This window comes from Wyeomyia smithii, chromosome 2 (genome assembly GCF_029784165.1).
Source record: "Wyeomyia smithii strain HCP4-BCI-WySm-NY-G18 chromosome 2, ASM2978416v1, whole genome shotgun sequence".
Taxonomy (NCBI): domain Eukaryota; kingdom Metazoa; phylum Arthropoda; class Insecta; order Diptera; family Culicidae; genus Wyeomyia; species Wyeomyia smithii.
The window spans coordinates 221,100,046-221,127,524 of record NC_073695.1 but is presented as its reverse complement, the minus strand read 5'-3'; the positions used below and the strand labels follow the sequence as shown (position 1 = coordinate 221,127,524).

Sequence of the window (27,479 nt, the reverse complement as noted above, 5' to 3'; positions counted from 1 at the left end):
AATCAATCAATGCTATGTCTATACTAGAGGAAATGTCTGGGGAGTCATCTTCTGATGTGAGCATCATCCAAAAGAAAAAAAAGAAGGTAAGCGAATCAAAAATTTTTCAAAATATGCTGCTGCCGGATTGTACCATACAGCCACAAAAAGAAAACATCAATGAGACATGTGTAGGACAGACCCAGCTGAATACTTCTCAATCTGATTGTTCGACTTTCCCACCAAATGTACTAATGGTTGTTCCTGAGGATTTTGTTGTACCTTTACCACTATTTAATATTGAAAATAAAGCAAATGTCGAAACGTCTTTAGAAAGCCATAGCCAGAAACAATTGGTTCAGCCCACGAAGGTTGTTCACCAAAGTAGCAGTTTATCGATTGAATCGATCCCAAACAACAATCCCGTGCTGGCCCAAAATGATTCTTACGTTTTGCCTAGACATGGTGGCACCGAGGCTGTTGAATTCGTTCAAACAGTGTCTCCGGATCAAGTTCAAGAAACTTCGTATGAATCGGTTCCAAACAGACAAAACCTGCTTTTCGTGTCAGAGCCTAGAGCTTATCAAGAATGAAAGCTTATCAAGAATGATCAAAATATGACGAGATGATTGAATTACAGCAACGAATGAATAGCCACATATTTTTGTTGGAGAGACGTATGGCTGAGATTTCAACACAAAATAATTTCATCATGGATGTACTTCAAAGCGATAACTATAACAACACTGATGCACGCGATAAAAAGTCTTTTAGAATTGATCCCGTTAGCGATCCAGATGAACTTTTTGAGCTGGAAAGTAAATTGAAGGATGATTCGTATAAATCTGAATTGGTAAGATCAACATTGTTATTTTTCATGGATGAATATTAAATATTGATTATTATGTTCTAGATTCAATGGCTTCGTATGAATGTCACCGGTAATTGTGCAGACAATCGCATGATTTGTGCACTGGACTTACTTTTCTCTAAGGAATTTCAAATGTACGTGGACGGGTGCAAGTCGCAAAGGGCCTAAAACAGCAGTGATGCCGAACCAGAACATTCTCGAGGTGCTCCAAAAAATTGGCAGCGATGATTGCGAATACGTTAACAAACAAAAACTTGCAGGCTTTTTCAAAAGAAAATTAAAAAACTCTAAAACGTTTGAAGGCCTCCGGCGCTCGTCAAAGTACGCGTCACGTGAGAAAACAAAATGTTAAAAAAACAAGTATTGATGCGTTCAGTAGCGCAACCGATGAAAACACGAATCATTTGGAAGATGATACTCAATCCGACACGATTAAGTCATCCGATGACAGGTGCAGCGATGTCGGCCAAAGCGATTGAAAGAATGTTATTTTTTGTTTGTTTTTAAATTGAATTCAAGATTATTTATTTATTTACGTTACAAGGTATGTAGAAGTGGTATAAATACATGCTCTGATTTTTTGAATTTGATTGATATTAATTTACATTTGATATCACTGCACTCAAAATGGTTGATTTTTAATGATAGTTTGCTTATGTCTCCTCTGGATATATTCAGTACAGATGAAGGAAAAGGATAAGTAAAAAAATCAAATTTATCATTGAGGATTTTACCAAAAATTACTATTCGATCAGAATGTTCAGAAACGTTATCAAAATGAACAATTTCATTCTTTTTTGTGAGAAACCAACAGTTTCGCTTGGAGGTGCTTAAAAATAATCCATTTTTAACTTCAATGCCTTTATAATTGCTATTCGTGACGACAGACGGAATTGTTTTTTTATTACTCTTTGACTGTTGAGTAGTATAATATTCTTGTGCATGTATCTCTGATAACCTGTTGACAGCCTGCTCTAGACTTCTATAACCACTGCGAAGTAAATTTTTAATCCGCTGAAGAGCATTTTCGAACGGGTAGGCCGATGTTGTGTGCAATGGACCAAATACTTCTGCTTCATCTACGATATTTAGTAAGTTGTGTACGTTACTTGTTACATATTGCTCCCCGTATATCACCATATATTCAGAAACAAATTTTTCTATCATTTTTTCACTCACTTGCCAATTTGATTTATAGGCTTCGGAAGTAAGCATTGTAATCGAACAAAAGAAAAGTAAAAAATGTTGGTAGGCATCAATTGGCAAAAACTCCTTCATAACAACTATACTCGCATAATGAAGAAAACTGTTGAGCTCGGAACCTTTCCAGAATGATAAGCAATCCAGTCCACGAAACTTTCGATGGATCTCGGATGGCAATTCTATATCTTGAAGCATTGTTGAGATTTGATTAATCTGTTGAGAAGAAAGTTTGGTTTTGAATCCGAATAGACCATCCCTCCATCCTAAGAGTAATCGCTTCATAATTCCTAAATCAACTAAATGAAGTCGATCCGAAACAATTATATCCTGTATTAAATCTAATTTTAGTATACGCAATAATGGCGTTACTACTTTATGATGCCGATCATATGTATTAGTCCTGAACTCCTTATCGGTTCTTTTCGCGCTATTAATTGATTTGAATACCACAGTTCGTGATTCATGCGAGTACTCTCCTTGACAAGTGCATTTCAAACAGCCGTTTTTAGAGTTGAAGTTTGCTACACCTGAAAATGCAGATTAGAGTATTTATAAATTAGGTAAGTAAGTGTAATAAAACTACCTTTAATGAACGCACGAGCCGGAGAATAGCATATGAAACATCTAATCCGAACTTCAAGTTTATGGTTGTTAACTAATAGGCCATGCGGAACAATTTCCATTAATTCGTTGACGAAAGGTTGTAGGAACTCTTCAACACTTATTGGCTTACTGCTGCCATAAAATATTGCTATTGGCACCGGTCCAACTTCAGGCATTTCGTGGATATTAAATAGTATGGGCCAGAATTGTGATTTGCTGCTCTTGTAGATGGGAATCCCGTCGATATTCACATTAATAGAAATAGCTACTGGAGCTTCAATGTTGCTAGAATTGAACAAATATATATTCAAAATCATAGAAATAAATTTTGCATTTACCGGAAGTACTCTAGAAGGCATTGCTTTATTCCTTTGTACCAATACTGACCCCCCGATAGCGGAACAATATTTGAAGTTTCTTCACGAGACGTTTGCAGAAGTGTGCGAGCACTCCGGGGCAATGTTTTCCCATTCGTTTTTCGTCGGATTATGTCCATAATTAGATTTATTGACTGATGTGTTTGGTTAGTCTTTAAGGCCCAATATCTTATGCTTTCTAACAGGCTTAAATTTTCGATCTTGTCGGAATCGAGTCCGTATTCCTCATTCTGACCTATAGAAAAATCAAGATCATCATCAGTTGACGAATAATCAGAGTCATTGCTACCGGGTACTGATACTAAAATTGGCTTTAACGGAGGTGTGCCATGTGAATTTGTATTACGCTTAGTTCGTATATTTATTTTACTTGGTGAAAAACATGGTAACTGCCGGTTATCATCGCCATTTACTGGAAGCGAAACAACGTATATAAAGCAATATATAAAGCTTCTACTAATTATTGTAATTATTTTCTACCTAGTTGATTCGTTTGATTTGCCTCAGCCCACTTGCGCAGTAATTTTTCGCGTCGGTAATAAAATAAACCAGTTTTTTTAATTTTTTTCGAGTAATTCATTTCACTTTCCTTAGAGACTCTTCGATTAAAACTACTAGAAAGGAGTCATTTGAAAACGCTTTCAAGGTAAATTTAAAGTTCACAAGAAACCTTTTCTGAACTCGTGAGTTGTTTATTGGAACTTAAAACGAACTTTTTATTAAAGTTCACGGAAACTACCAGAAGAAACTTTTTATAAACCTGGAAGCTGTTTAAGATTCCGAAAAATACCTCGTGTGAACTTTCAAATTCTGAAGTACCTTAAAGGCATCCGTAAGAATTTTATCTGTGCTTTAAGGTAGCTAAAAGGGCCATAAGACACTTTTTTGAGCATAAAGTTTCTTGTGCACTAATTGCAGTTTCTTATTCAGCATGAAAGTTCCTTGGAACTAAATATAAACTTCAATTGAACTTGAAAGTGATGGTGTTCAGAATTATTCGAACTTCTGGTTACTTGGGAAGGTCACCAGGCAGCGCTAGTGTAAAAGAAATTTATAACGCAATTTACTTTGAAGATATACACGGAAATTTTGATCAATGTTGTTCTTGCTTGGACGTCTGTCTGTGACCAAACCTTTTGTTCAAATAATTATTTTTTTATACAATGAAAATAAATTGCAGGCTGATCCTTTACATAAGGCTGAACTGACACGCAAATGTTTTTCAAGTAGATATGAAAGGTTTCATCTATTAGCACAGATGTAAGTGGAATAAACTGCGCAGAACCGTGTCGATATTGTACAGTTTTCAAGAAGATAGTTAATTTGCAGGATCAAAAGTTTAATTTGAGTAAAAGCTTAACTTAAGAACAAATCATTACAGTAGTCGAAAGGATGATCAATTCTCGCGTAATTTTTCAAAAGGACCTAAGGAACAATGAAAGATTCTCTCCTCTCTCACTTTGTTTCGTTAATTACGTCGTCATTATAAATATTTTCCAAGCTTTCTTCCCCTTAATCGAGAGATTGTAATACTGTCATGCTTACTATGCATTGAGTGTTATGAAACAAGGAAAATATAACATAGATATTGATCAAAGAGAAAGTAAACAAAGAGAGTCTCTCAATGTTAGATAGGTCTTTTTGAAAAATTACGCGAGAATTCTCTTCCTGGTTATTATATTTCAAAATAAACAATTCAAAAGATCCTATCTGCTTTCATCGTTTTTCTGGAGCGTCTTTTCATTTTGGTAATGGTCGAGCTTTAGTAACTCTCTCAAACGTGGTTTTGAGAGGCTAGAATGATCCCTCCTCTATAAACTTGTTTGAATAACGTGTCATAAAAGGTGTTAAATAAGTTGTGGTGATTGAATGAAAGTCATCGATCAAAGCAGATAGGACCTTTTAAAATGTTCCTCTAGATATATTTTCCGAAATTGATCTCATATTTACAAGAAATCATCGATATAAGTGTTTACAAAATCAAATACCAGGAATTCACTTCGAGATGATCAATGGAGGTTGACAGGACAGAACTGCTTAGATAGTGCACGCTAAAGAATGATTAGCAGAAACAATAAAATTTGTAATTGTTTCGTTTAAAAACACGATGGAAACAAACAAACCATTTTGATGAAAACAAATATAGCGTTTTGGAATTGTTTTAAATTATGTCGTTGGTTTGTTTGAAAAAAAAAAATAATTTTGTATTGAAATACATCGTTTTTTGATTGAAACAAACCAAATCGTTGAATTTATTAACAATAAAACATGTTATTGATTCAACCCAGAGAGTTTTTTCTGCGTGGAACTATTATCATATCCGTAAACCGAATAAAGTGTTGATGAGAAGGTTTCCGGTACGTACTTTGCGAATAACGTTCTCTTGAAAAAAGCCTTTATTGTGAGACGTCACTTCTCGCTGACGGAATAAAGTAAACATATACAAAAAACAATCCGACCAAGAAATCCGTCGTCTGCAATCTGCATCTTCAAAAGTTTGTGAATTCTCAGCAACGGTTTGTTACAAGATACTCACTATATATTAAAATGTTTTAGTTTTGTTGCCGAGCTGCTTTGACATTGAATAAGTGACCCACAACTTTGTTGTTTAAATACGGTATGTAGTTGTGACCACGGTTGTGACTTGAACTGAAAAATTTAATAAATGAATTGAATCAACTGGTTTTTAATTGAGTGGGCGAATTTATTATACCATCTCAGACAGCAAATTAAAATATATCCTGAATTACATCATTCGAGATGAAACCTTCATAACAACTTATTGTGAAAAAATAAATATTCGAATTATAAAAATACAATACACTTTAGATGTGCATATCTCATGCCGGTTGTTTCTTGGTCTTTTATGAAAAAAAAAAACTTGTATATAAATCGATGGAGCTCTAGCACAATATAATGTATCCTAAATACCTGAATCTGTTAAAATCTGTTTTCTTTTTCTAAAATATTTTTTGTTCTGTTTAGGATATCCATTTTAAAGACTTGTTTTTCATACAATCAATCTATGAATCTATAATGCTGAGTGTAATCATCATCCTAAAACTCGAACTGGCTTAGTTTGACTTCCCTAGTGCTAAAAAGCTTTTTATTTAAACGTATTGTCTTTTTAGATTATTTCAGTATAAGCAAATACATTGAAAATCTGCGTTGATCTGGATATACGAAATCCGCGCAGAAACTTTTTTGATGCGATCAGTCGTTACACTATAGGTACCAAGAAGTTAATTGGAAGAATAGACAAGCATGTCACACATACTGATAATTAATCTAAAAAAATTTTATTCTAATATGCAATTTCTGACATTGAGTTGGTATAAAATATGACTTTACGATAAATTAGATGTAAATATTTTGGAAACAACAGAAGACAAAATCAAGGGGCTCTTGTGGCTGTCAAACTCCATACATTTTTCATCTACCACTCATTGATTCTAGAACCAGCGATTCTGGTACCCACTTTTTGGTTGGTTTTCCCTAAAACAACTGAAATAGAGTGAATGTCCCATAATTGTCAGTAGACTTATTCTCGAATAAATATCCCTATAGATGAAAAAACAAAAACTTTACGTTTGTTTTCGGTACAACGTTCGCTTTCAATGAATAAGATGGTTTTCGTAAGCATTTGAAACGAAATATTGACGCCGTGATGAATTACTGATTGGTAGGCGAGATTTTGACGTTTATAGTCCCCTGGACAAAATGAATTGAGGGTCCCTCTGGATAGTGGTGTAGTTTTTAGACCATATACAGTCATCCCAGTAATATGGGTCAACCAGTATTATGGCAGCCAGTCTACCAGGCCCGGATTTGAGAAGGGGCAAATGCCCCGGGCCACCCGATTGAAGGGGTTCCCCTAGTCCTAGGGCGACTTTTTTTGCTCGTCACCTTCCAGAACGTTTTCTCTAAATGTTTTAAGAAAAAGAGGGCCTCACAAACAAATTCGCCCCGGGCCCCCCAGCGTCTAAATCCGGCCCTGCAGTCTACACTTTGTATTGGTTTTCAACGTATGTCAATAATTTTTAAGTCAAAATGAAGTTTAATGGACGTGAACAATATTTCTCTATATGCCTTTTGTGCGAAACCTCTGCACTAATGAGCTAAAGTTTTCCAATGAATGTCGGTAGACTTCCATCAGCTGATAATTTGTTGTCGCAACAAGTCGGCCGTAGAAAATAAGGCTACAGCCCGTGAAAAACATCGTTTGCTTCAACAAAAACAAAAACAAACGCCCTATGGGTATGCAGCAGAGCCATTGGAAAAAGCTGGGGTCTCAAACCCAGCATGATACATTGAATATATAAAACAATAATCATACCCAGAATAACCTACGCCTCGTTAGATTGGTGGCCCAAAACCACTGAAACATCCACTCAAGCTAATCTAGGTAAAATCCAAAGATTGGCCTGTGCATCGATTTGTGGAGCTATGAGAAGCACTCCATCAAAAGCCCTAGATGTAATACTTCACCTTCTTCCACTTCATCAGGTGGTTCAACTTGAAGCGGAAAAAAGTGCTCTAAGGCTAAATCGACAGTGCAACCTAAAAGAAGGAGATCAAACAGGACACCTGAGAATACTGAAAGATTTCCAAATAAATAATCTGATAAAAAGTAAGGATGATTGGCAAAATTTCGAAATTCCTTACAGAATATTAGAGATAGAACGTGAAAGTTTGCAACAAGGTGGACCCAAAATTCGGGACGGTTCACTTTGCTTCTACACAGACGGTTCTAAAATGGATGGTTCCGCGGGTGCGGGATTCACAGGACCAGGAATTGATAGTTTTGACGTAGAACTACGTTTTTCTTTAGCCTACCACATAGGGATGTAAATAGGAAAACTATTACCGAAAAGGGGACGAAATATGTCCCTTTTTAAATGCTTATAAATCGGTTTGTTTTCAACCGATTTCCTTCATTTTTGCAGCAATTGTTTGGAAAATTATACACGCATCCACCCAAATGTAGAAAATTGATGATTGATTATGCAAACTATTGTACTATTGATAATTGTCAAGCCTTGTTTAAACAAAAATTACGTCCTCTGATTGGTCGTTATATGATTGCTTCCCAAGCACGGTCGACAGGATCATATACCTTGCAATTAAAAACATGCTATTTGGCCTATATAAGAGCCTGTTTCAGCCGAAGCCGCTCATAATAGTTCTAGACAGCGACAACAGCAGTCGTCCTCCCGCAGCAGCAGCACTAGCCCTCTGGTTGGTCACCACGTCTCAGGAGCAGCGCGGCTCTTCTCAGCGTGCCTCGCCAGACTGCCATTATTCCCCCGTGTTAGGGCAGCATGAAGATCATCATCACCAAATCCAATTTTGAACAGCAAAATGCCTTTTTTCAAGGCAAAGAAACAAGTCATTGAAAGTTAATAATTTTTGACAACGTAAGCAAGCATTCTGTGCGGATTCTAGCAGTTACATCTGTCGCAGCCGTCTAATTTACAGAAGGTGAAATAGCTTCAGTGCATGTTGTCCGTGTATCTTAACTCCCCCACTGTTGGGGCAGCACAAAGGTTGCGATCAGCAACCGATTTTGAACAGCAAAATGCCTTTTTTCAAGGCAAATAAACAAGTAATTGAAGGGTGAAAACTTCCTAGCATCAACACAAGCAAACATTTTTCGCGGGATCCTAGCAATCAAATTCTGTTGTAGTTTATTTAGTTAATACCCCCACTGTTGGGACAGCACAAAGGCTGCGATCAACATAACCGATTTTGAATAACAAACTGCCCTGTTAGAACGCATTCACAAAGGCAGTTAATTCGAATATGCAGAGCTAATATGAAGTCGATTCATTCAATCAGCATTAACAGAATTTTGTCGTCTCCCAGCTGCCAAGTTCCAACATGATGCAACACGCAACAACGAGCAAACGAAATCGCTTGATGTTACAAACCGCAATAAAATACGGGTTAAAACCGTTGCGTGTGTGAGAGCACCATCGGTGTTTATTCGCTGGAAACAAATATCGAATGCGAATTGTGGAATAATTCGTCTAAAGAATATTAGAGAATTAAACAACTGAACAGAAGGGTGTGGCCTATTACGTAGCACCCTTCGGCTATAAAAGAGTGTTTCTGGGAAAACTAGCTACATTCATTAGTCGGAAGGTGAGCTGGATGGACCGTCCACAACGTTGACAGCAGTAGAAGCAGATACAGCACTCAGAAGTAACAGCGGGTTGCGCCTGTGGCTGCCTTCAAATAAATAAATCACTTGCGCTGTGGTTGGTCACCACGTCTCAGGAGCAGCGCGTTTCTTCTCAGCGTGCCTCGCCAGACTGCCATTATTCCCCCACTGTTGGGGCAGCATAAAGATTGCCATCAGCTAATCCAATTTTTAACAGCAAAATACCTTTTGCAAGGCAAATTAACAAGTCATTGAAAGTTAATAATTTTTGACAACTCAAGGGAGCAATCTGTGCTGGATAGTAGCAATTTAAATCTGTAGCAGCCGTCTAATTTACAGAATGTTAAACAGCTTTTACAGCTCATGTTTTCAGTGTCTTTATTACCCCACTGTTGAGGCAGCACAAAGCAAGCATTAGTAGACTTTGATTCATTAATGAAACACCTACAACAATGCACTTGTTCATAGTGTGCGTAGTTCTACGTCAGTTATGCGGTTGTGTCTTGGATATAACCTCCTACTTTTTTTTCATGGGACACTGGCAAACAGTATTCCAGGCGGAAATATACGCGATAATAGAATGCACGAATACGTGTCTGAAAAGAAATTATCGACACGCAAATATTTGCATTTTCTGTGATAGTCAGGCAGCACTTAAAGCCCTGAATTATCCTTTCTGCCACTCTAAACTAGTGTGGGAATGCATCCTGTCGCTCCGAAAGTTAGCTTAGAAAAACCAGGTTAACTTATACTGGGTTCCTGGTCGTTGTGAAATCGAAGGAAACGAGAAGGCCGACTTACTAGCCAGACAAGGGTCATAAACTAACTTTGTTGGCCCAGAACCTTTCTGTGGAGTCTCCCCGAGCGCTCTAAAAGCTGAACTCGGTGAATGGGAGAAAGCGACCATCAAAGCAAACTGGGATGTCATAAGCGGATTACGACAATTGAAAAGATTCATAGAGCCAAACCGCGGGAAGAGCCTCGTGCTGCTCAGGTTAAATAAAAAAGACTTGAGAACATTCACAGGTCTTATTACAGGGCACTGTCCGAGTAAGTATCAAGAAGATAGGCAAACTTGATGATGATAAATGTCGCCTGTGTGGCATCGAAAGCGAAACTTCAGAACATCTACTCTGCGAATGCCGAGTATTAATACAACGCAGATTGCGTATCTTCGGTAAGGGACACATAGAACCTACCGAAATTTGGAGGGAAAGTCCTAGTGAGGTAATAAACTTCATACGAAGTGCGTTGCCGCAATACAGCAAGGACATCAACTCGCCAAATAGTGATGTACCTGCTCGTACGCACTTGGAGTAAGGTGAAGCATACCACAATAGATCAAATAATGGTCACAGTTGTTCAGTCTTCTACAAGGAACAAAAAAAACAAAATAAATGGGACTGTCAATAATTGGTATGTATTTATCGGATTATGAAATACTTGCTTCGAAGTTCGTATTCTTACCATTCTTATACGCTGTTAAACATAATACCATAATGCTGGTCACGAAATTCGGTTTTTCTCAGTATTATGGGCCACCCAGTAATATGGGCTAGGCTATTTTTTCATTGGTTTTTAACGCATGTTTATAACTTTTGATAGTCAAATTGAAGTTTAGTGAACGTGAACAACATTGTTCTGCATGTCTTTTAAACGAAACCTCTGCACTAATGATCAAATCTTTGAATATATTTATGTATCGGAATTTTAGATAGTGTAGAAACTGATACTAATGCTCGTTCATCCTGAATTTTCATGATCTTGATCAATATTGATCTTGGTCAATATCAACCCTGTAGAATAGAGCGCTCGCTCAACGTTAATCCAGCATTTTCACAGTTATTTATTTAAGCCAGCCGACCGAATTTCCAACCTGAAAAGACTCTTGCCTTTCAGTATGGACTGCCGTGCTCTTTCCGGCGGAGTTACAAAGCCCCTTTTAGCAAAACATGAATATTCAATGCACTGAAAAACAAAAACTTTAAAAAAGTATAATAATTATAATAATGTATTATCAAAATTTATTCAATGTCTTTATGACCTACCTTCTAACCTTCCTCTCAATGTTAACCTCACTGTTAGAATTACTTTAAAAAATAAAGTCTCTATCTTTATAACAAAAAAAAAAGGTTCCTCTGTCTCTTAATACTGGGAGCATTAGCCCATAGTACCAGGAGTGTCAAAAAGTGGCCCATAATTGTGGGAATCGGATGAGCATATCATTTTGTAAATTTTGTTTGGATAAGTTGTGTAAAAAATGGTTTTTCGTCGTCTATCATTGTAGCGGTATTCGCGTGCAATCAAGGAAAAACTTCAATGCTGCTGCTAATGATGATTCAAAGTTTATCTCATGAATATGGTTACCCTAAATGAAAAACATAAATAACTCAAGAAGAATTGCCCGAAAAAAAATAACATTAAAAAAACATTTAAAAACCTTAAAAATTGGTGTAATTGTACATAGCTATACCATAATTTAACTATGTTTTTCATTGTAGATACATCAATTTATATTAAATATCATTGTCCTGAACAATAAAAAACATCGTTTTTTCCATTTTTACCATGAGAAATGTTATGTATCTTAACAGCATTTTTTCAGGCATTTTTCCCATACACTGACAATGTTTTTCATGGTAAAATTATTGTCGGTGGTAGATTCAACAACAAAAAACGTTGTTAAAACACGGTAATGACAACAATCGCTTACAAGCTTACAGTAAAAATACCGTGTTTTTTATGGTTACAATGCTTATTTTAATGTTATTTTTTTCCGGGTGATTCATTTTTGCAACAGTTATAAGTTATTTTTATTTAATTTTATTTTCGATATTCACTAAATAATCGTGACCCGCATAATATCGAAAGGGTAAATTCCTGAGAATACAAATTCATAGAAAAGTAAGAGCCGGCGAATGCTTGTGAATTTTTTGTTCATTTACTAACATTTATTCAGAATCTTTTTTTACATTTTTTAATTTTTAACTTAACAGATAATATATGTATATTAGCTGTAATACTGTTAATGTAATTGTTAGCAAATGAAAAAAAAAGTGTCGAGCGAAACACAAAAATGAATCTTTTTAAAACTTTACTTCGTTGTAATTGTTGATTTTTGCTAGAACTTGTTGATAAATTCGTTTGACATATTTCCTTTTTTTAGGGTGAGCTAATCGTTGCAATTGAGGATTGCAACGATTTTTGTCGAAATTTGTTGATAATTTGGCTTGACATATTTTCTAATGTTTCTACATTAGTGAGCCTATGTAGCTCGTTCGCGCTAAACCAGGTAGGACGCTTCAAAATCATTTTCAAAAGTTTTTTCTAAATCCTTTGAAGTTTCTTCTTCCTGGTTGCACAACAACTTGTCCAGATGGGAACTGCATATAACATTGCTGGCCTAAAAATTTGTTTGTGAATTAACAGTTTATTCTAGCATAGCATAGCATAGCATAGCATATTTGATCGCCCGTGTGTTGCCCGCGATTGACCAGAATCAGCTGAAATTGTACAAAGAACCGTCAAAATGGTGCCTAGGAGTAGCAAGCCATTTTCAGTGTACAATTCCTGGCGATCTTTCTTATCACTGGTCAATAACGTAGCTGGCCACGCCCAATGCAGATCAATAGAGGAAGGGATATCGGGAGTGTTAGTTCAATACTTGTTGCTACTAGAGACCGAGGAATCCTCTGCATCATCCACAAGTATCAAAGGAAGGAATTAGTGTTAGTGGAAAGGAATTGATCTGGATCCATCGAGGTTGATGGTGCGATCTTTTCTACCCCAATTCGCGCACGACATGGTTACTTCTCGGTCTCTGGGCAACCGGTCACCAGGAGACGATATACATAGAACCGCGCCACGATCTAGTTATCTTCGGCAACCTACCAATCGTTGTCAGTCTGTATCACACCAAACTTCGCTTTTAATGCCGTGAACTTAATTCAAATTTACCTAGAAACGAATGGATTTCGTAAAACGCAACAACCGCACGCCGAACGCAAACTACTGGTACCAGCTCAAATAACCGATAGAGCGCTGTATTAAGATAGTCACACCGAGCGCAGTCAAAATAATGCGCGCGAAACTGAATTGCCTTCTCCGAAAGCAAGCAAGAGCGTGTCGACCACTGGTATGACGAAAAAGCCAAAACACCCGTTTTATAAAAAGAAAAAAAAAGGAAAAAAAAGGGAACCGGCGAAACAGGAATAGATTTTGTCTTTGTCGCGATTGAATAATTACAATATTTATCGAACGAACGAAACCTACTCTGAATCGTAACGTGCTAAAAAAGAACCAACGGGCGTACAGTCTCCGAAATAATGATTTGGTACATCTCGGAAATCACAATAAACCGATAATCCTTAAATGAGCAAAGCTCACCAAGGCCGAAGACACGTTTACACCGGAGCATTATGTACGACCACTTTATTCCCTCTCACCGACGCATACGCGAGAGGACACGGTGCTTTGCCCCGATAATCTTTTGTTTTGTATTCAAGTTAAGATACCTACTGAGTATAAAAACTGGCAAAGTTTCATGCACTCATAGCTCAAATATTTAAAAAAATTCAATATGCATATCGAACAAGAATTTTAAGTTGATTGTTAAAATGCCAAAGCAATCGCAATCAAAATTTAGTTGCTATTCCGACCAACAAGATTTTAATAAAAATTGTCTATGTGTTTCAATATTTGGTCAAAAGCTAGAAAAATCATAAAACAAGGGTATAAAACTGGGCCAAATGTTTGTAACCGTTCGGTCAGGCCGCGATAAGTTTCTGAATTATATTTTAATGCTACCAGTTCCGTGTTGTGAGAGCCAGCGTGTACAAAGGTTTAAAGCTCTCACCTATTGGGGCAATTCTGATTCCAGTTACAGTGTGAAAATTCTATAATAGCCACCAACTAAATGGCGTACAAACTCATCGCTAGAGGAAACATAAGGCATAACACACACTCACGATTATGGAAGAACAAAATCATTTTGTTGAGTCTGAAAATACCATAAACTTCATCTGACTTAAAAAGAAAGCTCCTGGAAAATGTATTCACTTATCTTAGGTATCGAGCAGGATTAAACAGATCAAACATTTCACCAGCGTTTTCTGCCACTCGCACACGGACCGGCATAAACAAACCATTTCTTTGTTGATAATTGTCGCTCTCTCGTTTCTGCTTCTCAGCATACCAGACAAAGAAGAAAAGGTTTCACTACTATTTCACACTGCGATAGACTCTCAGACACATTACGCTCTCCGCATGCACACAACCATGTCTGAGAAAGATCACCAACACAACACTACGATTCGAAGACAGCCATTTTGAGAGCAATAAATTGTAAGAACACCGGCAATAAAGTATCTATTTTTTTATTCGTAATACACTTTAAACACACTGGACCCTGAACAAAACATTCTCAACCATGACTACAACACGAATTACGCCCTCCACATATTATAAATCACGACAAAACGCGACAACTCCGGACGCAATAAACGAAGACAAAATCCGCTGCACGACAATGGCGTAGTACCATTCCTTATGCTAATTCAGCCATTTCATCGATTAATCTTCACGGCACTACGATACACATCAAGTGAGTATTTCGCAGCACACACAACACAACACACTTTCCCGAATAAACTCTTTTCGCGGTAACACCTGTAACTTACACGCACTATCACATTGAACAATTTATTTCCCGAAAAATCACGCGAGCGAAAATTTTGACGTCCGAATCCGGCCATCTTAATCAACTGCTATCTTGTGAATTAACAGTTTATTCTTGGGACAAAGTCTAGAATTCCTGTTGATAAGAAAATATAAACATTTGATATACTTATTGCACTTTGACTGGATATTTTCAATGTGCTCCTTGAAAGTAAGATTCTTATCATAAATTAGCCCTAAGTATTTAACTTGATCAGACCAATTTAAGACCACACCGTTCATCTTAATAACGTGGTTATGGGTGGGTTTGAGATATGAAACTCTTGGCTTATGAGGAAATAATAATTAGCTGAGTTTTAGAAGCATTAGCGGAAATCTTCCATTTTTGCAAGTATGAAGAAAATATATCTAAACTTTTTTGAAGCCGACTGCATATAACACGAAGGCTTTTTCTTTTTGCGGAAATGCTTGTATCGTCACAAAACAGAGATTTCTCACAACCTGGTGGTAAATCAGGAAGATCAGAAGTAAAAATGTTATATAAGATTGGGCCCAAGATACTCCCCTGAGGCACACCAGCTCTAACAGGCAATCTATTAGATTTACCATCTAGATAGTTAACCTGGAGAGTGCGGTCAGTTAAATAACTTTGTATCATTTTTGTGAGGTAAAGCGGAAAACTGAAATTTGACATTTTCGCTATTAAACCTTTATGCCAAACACTGTCGAATGCCTTTTCTATATCTAGAAGAGCAGCTCCAGTCGAATAGCCTTCAGATTTATTAGTTCGAATCATATTTGTTACTCTAAGTAACTGATGAGTAGTAGAAAACCAAACTGCTCATTTGCAAAAATTGAGTTCTCAATTATACGTGTTATCATTCTATTAAGAATTATTCTTCCAAAAGGTTTGCTAATAGACATATTTCCTTATGTTTTCCTATTAGTGAACTTATGTAATAGCTTAGAAATTGTTTTCAGAGTAAGATTCATATGAAAAACTTGATTTAACCAGGGTTAAATGAGAGAAAAACCATTCATTATGATAACGTAAATATTGTTTGATTAGGTTTTTGCGAAAAAACAAACGAATTGATTTTGTCTGCAGACTAGTATTCCTATTTTCTGCGCAACTTTAAAATTTAAATTAGATTTCAAATTGAACGTATTTAAAGTGGGAGTTCTTGTTTTTATTTTTTCTTTAGTTTTGTTAACATTCTTCGAAAATTTCGAGTAGTTAATCCACGATACCGGTAATTGTTTAGTAGGAAACTGCTCACCTGTTGCTTAAAATCTAAGCCAACGAAATTTTGGGCAAAATTACCATTACCAGTCGAGGTTTTACCAATCCGACGCGTCTTCCCAGAAACTGGTCCTACTTCTGAAAATTTCGAATATTCAAGAGCCGAAATGTTATATAGTCGGTGTTTTGGAGTATCGAAAATGCTTCTAAACGTATGATTTTATTTTCCGTATCCAAGGTTACATTTGAAGTATTGTGCGTTTATTCTGATCCATTAGAATGCGAATGCAAATCGTAAAAATATCGCACTTAAAGGTATTCATGCTCCGTTCTCGTTCGTTTAAATTTTCATAAATGATTCATCAACAAGGAATCGTTTTGTCAAATCACTCGAATTCTCGAAACTGATGGTCGGTGGTGGGATTATAGCGTAATTCTTCACATTTTGAGGCGTTATCGGTGCATTGGATTGTTTATAATACAAAAGGAACTTAGTTGGAGTCGTAATAAGAAAACAAATAAAAAACCTAAATTAATCCACCTAGCGGCCAGACCCAGCCTTTCTCATTCATTTTATTTGTAAAAATAGATTTACATGAACCCTTCAATCCAATAAATGTATATTCACTCTTTAGGTTCTAAAATATTGATGTTGTAATCTATACATATAAAAATGTAGTTTGGTCTGTCTGTTTGATCCATATAGGCTCGAAAACTACCGAACCGATCGACGTGAAAATTTGTATGTAGGGGTTTTTGGTCCCGATAAAGGTTCCTATGATAGTTTGAGGCCCCTCCCTCTTCTGGAAAGGAGGGGTCCAATACAAATGAAACATAAATTTCTGCACAACTCAAGAACAAACCAAGCAAATGAAGCCGAATTTGGCATGTGGATGTTTTAAAGGGTAACAAATATGTCCATAATGGTTCGACGCCCCTCCCTCTCCTGGAAGCACATGTTTCTGCACAAATTTCTGCATATCTCGCGAACTAGTCAACAAAATGAAACCATATTTTTTCAGGTGAATGTTTTCAGTGGTTACAAATATGTTCCATAATCGACCTCAGGCAACATTTTGGATTGTAAGATGGCAACTTCCGGTCTCTGGAAAACAGCCAAATATAATAATAATAATAATAATATCCGGATAAAGAATGATACACAGGAGATAAAATGGACCACAGATACCATTTTGAATTCTAAGATGGCGACATCCGATTTCGGAAAAACAGCGGCAAACCATCAAATACCACCCAATATGGGTATTTTCGAAATCGTAATGATGGAGCCACAAATCGACTTCAGACACCATTATGAATTGTAGGATGGCAAATTGTGGTTTCTGTGAGTATATCCGGATCTAGAATGATACACAGCAGCTGAAATCGACCGCAGACCTCATTTTGGATTCTAGGTTGGCGACTTCCGGTTCCTGGGAAACAGACGAAAATGATCGAATTACACCCAATATGGGTGTTTCTTCAACCAGAATGACGCTCAGAGGCCAGAAATTATCTTAAATACAATTTTAAATCCAAGATGGCGACTTCCAGTTTGTGAAAAACAGCTTAAAATAACCAAATACCATCCAATATGAGTATCTCTGATACCAGAATGATGCAATGAGCTAACAATTGACCTCAGGCACCATTTTGAATCGCTAAATGGCATCTTCTTGGAAACAGTCGAAAATGACCAAATAATACTCAATATGGATATTTTCGTAATCGAGATGATGCATAGAAACCAAACATTGACCCTGGACACAATTTTGAATTTAAAGACGGCCTCTTTTAGTTTGTGGAAAACAACCAAAATAACTAAAGAATTTTCAATATGAGTATTTCCGGTCTCAGATTGATGCCAGAAAATTTGCTGAAAATTACCGAATACCATATGAATACATCCAGAATTAAGGTGATGTACAGAAGCCAAAAGTCGAGGATGGATGTTGTCATTTCGATAAAACCAATCATTTCAAACGATTTGTTATTTGACTTTGATCATATCCTATGGCCGATTCGTCGTGCATTTTCAGACTTTAAACACATTGCCAGGAATCAATGAATTTGGAACGTTCAAATAGTACAATACCACATTTTATTTATGTTGAGGCCACATATATCGATCAAAGCAGGTATAGTTTTAAATAGTCTTTGAATTTCTTTTCTTTCCATAACTTTTGAGCCACATATCAAATTGTTATGAAGTTTGTTATTTGTAAGTTCGAGAGATGACTCGTTCGTATGACACTGGTTATGTTCAAATAAGTCATGTAATCTTTGAGTTAATAGACTTTCGTTGTTTTATTAACAATTTAATACATAACGGTTGCTTAGGTTCGATTATAATCAAATGAAATGGGAACAAATAGGGCAGCCAAACTTTGAAACCACGTGCTTAATCATAGTTGTGTAGTTTCTGAGATAATGAAGTTTCGTAATTTTCACATTTCGGTACATTACAGACGAAGTTACAGTCCGATTACAGTAAAATTCTATAAAGTGTTATTAGGAAGCTAGACTTATTGATTTACACTAATTTTGCGGAAATCGGGTCAGCCATCTCTGAGAAAAGTGAGTGAGTTCAAGAAGTCTTCGGAATATGTTCCTTTTCATAGCTGGATTTCACATTTTTAAACATAACAGGCAAAGTAATAGTCTGATTGCAAAACAAATCAATAGGGTCTTATGGGGCAACTAGACCTTCCATTTGACACTGATTTTATGAAAATCGGTTCAGCCATCTCTGAGAAACATGAGTGAGATTAAGTAGTCTTCAAAACACGTTTATTGTCATAACTTTTAAACCACAAGTTCAATTTTTATGAAATTTAAAAGCTAAGGGTTTTTTAGGTAGCCCGTTCCTTTGAAACTAATTTCAAATTCGGTTCAAATCGGTTGTGTAGTTTTTGAGATAATGATGTTTCATGATTTTTACATTTTGATACATAACCTCTAAACTAAAAATCCGATTACAATGAAATTTAATAGGGTCTTATGGGACATCCAGACCTTTCATTTGCAATTAATTTCTTGAAAATCGGTCCAGCCATCTCTGAGAAAAGTGAGTGAGAATAAAAATCTGCACATACACACACACACACATACAGAAAATGCTCAGCTCGTCGAGCTGAGTCGAGTGATATATGCCATTCGGCACTCTGGAGCACTTTTATACTTTCGGTTTTGCAAGTGATTGCTATACCTTTCTAGGAGAAAGGCAAAAAATCGTCGGCAACGGGAGCATGGCTCATAGGTATAAAAAATTACCATATTGCTTTAAATTTAGAACACTTCAGCTATGTTGTAACTTCTTGCACTAAAAAATCACCGAAAAATGAATTAGGTGCTATTTATACAGATATGAACATGTTCTGTTTATGAAAATAGCGAGAATTCAAAACTAGGTTTTGATTCAAATTCCGAACACTTCAACGTAATCGCTAATGTCGAATTCGTTTTTATGGCAGGACTATCCCGTCCCGGACTACGCTTTGCAGCTGAAAAAAAAAAACACTTTCCGAGCAGTTGCAATGGTGTGCGCAGGGGCGGACGAAGGCTGATTTGAGCTGCAGGCGAAGACTGATTTTGCCGCCCTCTCTCAAGTTTTTATTTTATATGAAACGCATTTTCTATAGACTCGAAAATTTGATTAGACAGCATGTGTTGTGTTAACAATTCAAAAATTAACATTTCATGCTGTCAATGTTGCAAATTTTTTTATCGTTTCCGACATATCAATTTCTTGAAGCACCTGTCTTTCTATCGATATTATCACTAAGCCACACAAACGTTCTTGCGACATGGTCGATCGTAGTTACGTCTTTATAAGTTCTAATTTTGAGAAACTTCTCTCGCCACTTGTTACTTACTTACTTTACTTTACTTTTAAGGCGACAGACCGATTATCAATCCAGTGCCGAATCCAGAATACGTCGCCATGTCACTCGGTCTTGGGCTGCTATCCTCCAATCGCCCCTAACACCTATTTCGCGTGCATCCTCGTCGACAGCACACATCCAACGAGTGCGGGGTCTACCCCGAAGTCGACGACCTCTATCGGGATTCCTGCTAAATATAGCCTTCGCTCGACACTCATCCGGCATTCTCGCTACATGCCCAGCCCACTGAAGCCTGCCGTGTTTTATCCGCTTGACTATATCCGCCGATTTGTATGCCTGGTACACTTCATGGTTCATGCGTCTGCGCCAAACACCATTTTCTAGTCTATTTGCAAACTGCGGGACCTTAGCTGGTTACGTAATCCGTAAAAGGCCCTGTTTGCGGCTGCTATCCGCCTCTTTATCTCACGGCTAACCTCGTTGTCACATGTCACTAATGTTCCCAGGTAAATAAATTCGTCGACTACTTCAAATGTTTCCCCATCTAGCTCCACCGCAGCACCAACCTCCGACGGACTACCACGCACTCTGCCAGCCACCATGTATTTCGTTTAGGCAGAGTTTATGAAAAGCCCTAATCTCGCAGCTTCTCGCCTGAGAGGTCCGAAGGCCTCTTCCACTGCTCTACGATTAATACCAATAATGTCGATATCATCCGCAAAACCTAGAAGCATGTGCGATTTCGTAATGATGGTGCCGCTTCTCTGCACACCAGCCCTCCGTATAGCACCTTCCAATGCGATGTTAAACAATAAGTTCGACAGCCCGTCACTCTGCTTCAAACCATCTAACGTCACGAACGAGTCCGATATCTCGCCGGTTATCCTGACGCTTGATGTAGAACCTTCAAGGGTGGCACGTATCACCCTAATCAGCTTTGTTGGGAAGCCATGTTCGAGTATGATCCGCCATAACTCATTTCTCTTAACTGAATCGTACGCTGCCCTGAAGTTTATGAACAGATGGTGCGTCTGCAAGTTGAATTCTCGAAATTTTATCGAGGATTTGTCGCAAGGTAAACATTTGGTCCGTCGTGGAGCGTCCCCCTCGAAAACCGCATTGGTACTCGTCAACAAAGGTCTCCTGCAACGGCCTCAGTCTGTGGAACAGGATGCGGGAGAGAATTTTGTACACGGTATTGAGAAGAGTTATGCCCCGATAATTGCTACAGTTCAGGCGATGACCTTTTTTGTAGACACTCTCAGCATGATCCGATGGATGGCACGATACAGCTGTTCGCTTCCGACTTTGAAGAGTTCGGCGGGAATGCCGTCCTTCCCAGCTGCCTTGCAGTTTCTCAGCTCTTTCACTGCTTTCTTCACTTCGTCCATGGAAGGTGGATCCACAGCTTGACCATCATTCTCAATAGTCATCCTGCTCCTTTCGACTTCACTGTTTCCCTCACCGTTCAACGACACACTGAAGTGTTCCTTCCAACGCCTGGCCACCTTTGTTTTATCGGTTATCAGGTTCCCCTCCCTATCGTTGCACATGACAGGAGCTGACACGTTTCGATTCCTAATTCCGTTGACCTTCTTGTAGAAGCTCCTCGCATCGTGCCTGGAGAAGCAACCTTCCGCCTCCGCAAGAAGACGCTCCCAATGCTGTCGTTTCTTCCGGCGATGGAGTCTCTTTTCACCGGCTCTAGCATCTCGATATCTACCCACGCTCTGACGAGTCACAGCCGTGGCCAACATGTGACCCCTGGCGCGGTTCTTCTCCTCCGTCACTCGCTGGCACTCAGCGTCAAACCACTCATTGGACGCAGCTGCCGCAGTTGTACCCAACACTTTTCGCGCTGTAGTGCTGATCGAACTGTGGATGTGTCTCCTGCGCTTTCATTGCATGTCTTTTCCAGGAACTCAAAGAACACCACTTGTTACACTAATGGGTAAAGTGAGTTAAATTCTGAAAGATACAAATCATTTAAAAAAGTATCAATCAGTTGATTTTTTGTGATGTAGTTTAACGCATTCATTGGAGTCGTCTCAGCTGGCAACATAGGTGATAAAATAACAAGTTCTTGGTGCATTTCATGTCCATCGATGTCACATTCTTTCTTGTGTGTGAGGATTTTCTGTAAATATAGACAACTTTTCTCTAACTGATCTGTACTAAAACCCATTAAACTGTGAATATCATACAAAAAGCTGAAACTGTCACTGTGATTTTTCATTAACTGGAATCGATCATCGAACGATGCAATAGCTACATCCAATACAGAAAAGTAGAAATTCACTTTGAAAGAGAGTTTTTTCGATGTAATTGGTTCATCTGACTGTTCGTATGCAAACTGTTTCTTTATCATTCTCGGCCGAATTCATGTTTCTGTTTGAAACTCCGGATTTACTTCTAAAATGTCGGCACGTTCTTTAGCATCAGTAATGACTCTATTCAAACCTTCATTTCTCATATTTTTCAAAAAGTTTTAAACGCTGCCTCTCAAGTCTATAGTGTTTTCGAGACTGCTATTTATTTTTTGAAGGTACTTACTCACTAAATTGATTTTGAACAAAATTGAATGCCAAGCTACTAAACTGCATAAGAATTTATATTTTTTTAATTTTTTATTGCTAGGCTTTTTGCAGTATTTCTTGCAAACGCATCTTGCTTCAGATCCTCGATTGCTTCATATAGGGCATAATAAATTTCTCCTATTTTAAACCTCAAGGGAGTGACAGCATCAATTCGACTTTCCCAACGCGTTCCACTCAGAGGCTTTACCGTAAGAGAAGTAATGTGTTTTTTGAACGATGAGTTGAAGCAGAAAAGAAGTTGAAAATTTCTTGCACGACACTGAAATAGTCTACTGCATCAAAACATGACTTGGCACCATCGCTAACAAGAAGATTGAGAAAATGGTTGCATGTGGAGTGTTAGTACAACGTTAGGGCATCTTCAGCGGTGGTCTATTTTTGAAACAACTTTATACTAGATTTACACCAGCGAAACCTGAATGGAACTAGCTAATATAGACCAATTTTTCGTTCTCCGCACCGGTGTTGTATATCTTGTTGTTTTAAACCGCTGACATCTGTCACACTGTCAACAATTCAATACCCTAATTGTCATCCTGGTGGTTGATGATTGCAAACCAAGTAGTTGAACCTACGGTTATGGTCTCCCAGAATTCCCTCTTTTGCAGGCCGGTTTCCTTGAAGCCAAAAACGACATACCTGTTCATTTTATTCTTCAGAAAAGCCACAAAAATGAATTGTGAATTGTCATAAATATCTTTGTTTTATTTATTCCTCAACACTCGCGAAACGCTCATATGGAAATAGCTAAAAATGAAGTATTCAATTAAAATATGACATTTCATCCACCTACTGGTAGCGTACAAAGGATTTTAGAATGATCTATTTCTTGTTTCAAAAAGTGACAAAAATAGACCAAAGGTATACGTTTCAAATTTCTTCAATTCAGATCTGGTATAAAACAAAATTTACACCACCGGTGCAGCAGTAAATTTGAGTTTGTTCCAAAAAAATAGATCAAAACAACGATTTGGACCACCGCTGAAGATGCCCTTAGTACATGAAAATGTGGATGGTCGCGTCGCACGTGAATGGAAATCCTGCTAGAGAGAGAAAACATTTCCTCGTCGCTTAAAAAATAAGCACACGCATTAGCCGTCTGTTTGCCGCCCCTCGATGATTGACGAGCAGGCGACCGCCTGCTTCGCCTACGCGTTTATCCGCCCCTGGATGTGCGTTATACCAGAGGTAACTGTCACTTTTGTTTTGGTCTGTCCGGGACAGAAAAAGGGTAGTCCGGGATAGTCCGGAAAATGTAAAAAAAAAAACAGTGATAGGACAAAGTGTAGTCCGCGGGGTAGCTACACCGCAAAAACGAAAACGACATAAGAGATAAATAGGCAAACCGTCTGAATACTGACTGTCACATTTTTTAACGCCTGCTGATTCCCTGGAAGTGGCCCTACAGTAAAGAGCTATACACCACTGGGTGAAGAACATTACAAATGGTATATAATAATCATACTTTTTGTTACACTAGCTATAATAATTCGATTTTTATTGTAAAGTGTTCGAAGTTTGAGTCAAAACGGTACTGCTTCAAACTTCGAAAGAAAGCAGGCGTGTCTGAATTACTCATCTATGATCCTAAAAGGAATGCAATGATTTAAGGCCCAAATACACCCACGGCGCAAAGACGCCTTCTCCATATAAAATAGAAGGCGTGATCACTATCCCGCTTTCCATTTTGTATGGAAAAGGCGTCATTTCGCCGTTTGTGTATTTGGGCCTTTACTTTGCAAATAATATAATAGTAGGTTATTTAAAACATGCATTGTCAAAGAATAATAATTTTTGATTATAATTAAAAATATTTTGATAACTTTAGGACCATCGACTCTACCTTTTGCAGACTAATTACAAAGCTAGCTTAATAAAAACGTGAATTAACTCTAGGCATTGAGCTATTTTTAAATTACAATCCTTTTAAAACATTTTTTGTGTATGTTTTCGTATATTGATACCCGATTTCGATCTGCCAGTTGAAGGTTTGTATGTGATCTTGCTAGTTGAAGGTTTGTATGTCTGTGCTTCTCAGCTTTGGAAATGATACGAAATTATTTGAACATGGTTTTTTCATCTACCCCATACTGTTTGGAAAAGCTATTATTACACATTAATGCTGTACACAGAACGGCCTCCTGTTTGAATCTTAGTTTGTATAGGAGATGCTGGAATTGAATTTTTTGCTCCTTATCTGTGCTGTATGGGAGATGCAAACGCATGTATTTTAAACACATGTTGGCTGAGTGGGAAAAATCTTTCAAATAGCATGCACACAAATGAGTGGCATACATCCAGTTAGAAAGTGTGTGCAGGGTAAGAATATGCACAATATTACTATTTAGCTCATGTTTCTTTTTCGATGCTAAGCGAAATGTGTCCACATTTCCTCTGTGGAGTAAATTGTTTAGTCGAGATCTGAAAGCCGGGTGGAAATGAACTCAAAGGCCTCTCGTGCTGTGCGGTGATAGTTTTGCTGACGTGGCCCAACCAACGTGGCAGTAATTTGCTGTAATATTGTTTGTGTTAGGCAAGAAAGTGGACTTTGGCTGCACTTAATTAAAGTAAGATATATGTGCGTGGTTAATTACTTTGTCACATCAAGGATAACAGCTTTGAATAATGTAATTTTTTCAACGACAACAACAGATAACATGGTTCTGAGCTCAAAAATCGACTGGTTCAAATTTCTTATTGTATTCATTAAAACATTCTAAATGAAATTATGTTTGCTACCCAACGCAATGATTGGGATGTTTCCAAAATGCAAAAGTTTGATAACAGCAGATAGTAGAAGTAGTCTGTCTCAGACTTCAGGTTAAATTTCAATAATTAGTTATCGTTTTGAAACAATTCTGATTTCCAAAACAGCAAAGGCCCGGAAAATTTGCCAAAATTCTGTTGTCTAATCGTAATACCTTGGAGCAGAATAAACTACTCTTAAATGGGAAAACCATATAGCTGATCTCATAACATTTACATCGTGTGAAATTGAAAATATGATTTAACTAGTCATATAATCATATATTCTTAAGATTTTGCTTTTTCTGGCTATTTTTGATATTCACACAAGAAATTCAAATTCTGTTTGTATTGTAATACAACTTACCCCCCCAAAACAGCAAAGGCCCAGAAAATTTGCCAAAATTCTGTTGTCTAATCGTAATACCTTGGAGCAGAATAAACTACTCTTAAATGGGAAAACCATATTGCTGATCTCTCAACATTTACATCGTGTGAAATTGAAAATATGATTTACCTAGTCATATAATCATATATTCTAAAGATTTTGCTTTTTCTGGCTATTTTTGATATTCACGCATGAAATTCAAATTCTGTTTGTATTGTAATAAAACTTACCCTTCTTGTCCGTTCGTGTTCGGATGTGAGTTACATGCTAACTAAAGTTTTTTTATTTAAATTATAAATTCCAGCACAGCAGTGTAGCAATCAATTCTTCCAAAATGCTAATCCTGCTGGTGTCATCAGTCGTTTGCTTGCTGTTCAATTGCGGCGCTTCCGCAATCCCAAAGACGGATCATTACCCGAAATTCGAACACAACAGAGAGTACGACCACGAAGCATTTCTTGGGGAAGATGCAAAAACTTTTGACCAGCTGGAACCGGAGGAAAGCAGGCGAAGATTGGGGTAAGCTGATGTCGCAGACGTGCGAGATCTGTGGCATAGATTCGCAAATCGCGCTCGTTACGGATGTAATTAGTTTAGATTCGGAAGCATGCAGTGTACGTTCATTTGATGTCTCTAACCGTATTGTATTGCGTTTTTGTTTCTTTACAGAATAATTGTAGATAAAATCGACTCGGACAAAGATAACTTTGTTAATTTAGCAGAACTGAAGGCGTGGATTCAATACACGCAACAACGGTACATTGAAGACGATGTCAGCCGCCAGTGGAAACAGCATAACCCAAACGGTTCCGACTTGATTCATTGGGAAACCTACCGGAAGAACGTGTACGGTTTTCTTGATGAAATGGACCCTAAAGACCTCGATCAAGGCGATGAGCATTTCTCCTACAAATCGATGCTAACACGTGATCGACGCCGGTGGAGTGTCGCGGATCGCGATGGTGACGATCAATTGAATAGAACTGAGTTTACCGAGTTCTTGCATCCAGAAGAGAGTCCTTACATGAGAGATATTGTGGTTCAGGAAACTATCGAGGACATCGATAAAGATCAGGATGGCAAGGTGTCGGTAGAGGAGTATATCGGAGATATGTATCGAGTTTCTGAGGACAATGAGGAAGAGCCGGAATGGGTTAGGCATGAGCGAGAAACGTTCGAACAGTTCCGGTATTATAAACTGGTTTTATTTGATTATTCGGCTCTAATCTCTGATGTTTTAAATTACAGCGATAGAAATAAAGATGGCTTTATGGATCACTCGGAGGTGAAGGATTGGATCGTGCCAGCTGATTTTGATCATGCCGAAGCTGAAGCGCATCATTTGATTTACGAGGCTGATTCGGATGCGGACGAGAAGTTAACCAAAGAAGAGATTATCAATAAGTACGATCTGTTTGTGGGGTCACAGGCAACCGATTTCGGGGAAGCTCTGACACGTCACGATGAGTTTTAGGTAGGCTTTTCTTTTTTTTTCGCTAAGAGCATAGAACCGCGAATGAGAATCAACTTAATTAAGTACGCTTTTGGCATTAATTTTGACTAACCAATACTCCGGAACTTATAAGTACCGCGTGCCAGGAACAAAGTATATATTGCGATTTATTTGGAATCTATTTTGAATAGGTTTAGCCTATCAACCAGTGTCTCGAAAGCCAATATTAGCTACTATATGTAACAAGCAACTGATTAAGTTATACTTCGAAGCAATGTTAGAGTCAGTATTGCATTTAATAAATTATAGTTTATTTTCAGTCTACTCTGTATTGAT

The 27,479-nt window shown here is 37.7% G+C and overlaps 3 protein-coding genes across 7 annotated transcripts in view; 1 reads left to right on the top strand and 2 right to left on the bottom strand.

Moving 5' to 3' along the window:
- Positions 1 to 27,479, bottom strand: part of LOC129725641 (60S ribosomal protein L21) — a 357,660-nt gene that overhangs the window by 10,225 nt on the left and 319,956 nt on the right. The window lies entirely within an intron of this gene.
- On the bottom strand, positions 765 to 5,065 carry LOC129720425 (uncharacterized). The gene is made up of 7 exons (XM_055671907.1): positions 4,984 to 5,065; positions 3,514 to 3,644; positions 3,323 to 3,445; positions 2,995 to 3,268; positions 2,637 to 2,941; positions 1,456 to 2,580; positions 765 to 790 (listed from the first exon to the last, which is right to left on the bottom strand). The coding sequence occupies exons 2-7, from the start codon at positions 3,611 to 3,613 to the stop codon at positions 765 to 767; spliced, it is 1,953 nt and encodes a 650-aa protein (XP_055527882.1). The 5' UTR covers positions 3,614 to 3,644; positions 4,984 to 5,065.
- On the top strand, positions 5,479 to 27,462 carry LOC129725639 (calumenin). Of its 2 annotated transcripts, XM_055681682.1 has the most exons (5): positions 5,479 to 5,528; positions 5,590 to 5,650; positions 25,995 to 26,209; positions 26,360 to 26,878; positions 26,939 to 27,462. In XM_055681682.1, the coding sequence occupies exons 3-5, from the start codon at positions 26,025 to 26,027 to the stop codon at positions 27,162 to 27,164; spliced, it is 930 nt and encodes a 309-aa protein (XP_055537657.1). In that variant the 5' UTR covers positions 5,479 to 5,528; positions 5,590 to 5,650; positions 25,995 to 26,024; the 3' UTR covers positions 27,165 to 27,462. The 2 variants fall into 2 exon arrangements, with proteins under 2 accessions (XP_055537657.1, XP_055537656.1); XM_055681681.1 differs by lacking the exons at positions 5,479 to 5,528; positions 5,590 to 5,650 and adding an exon at positions 24,960 to 25,124.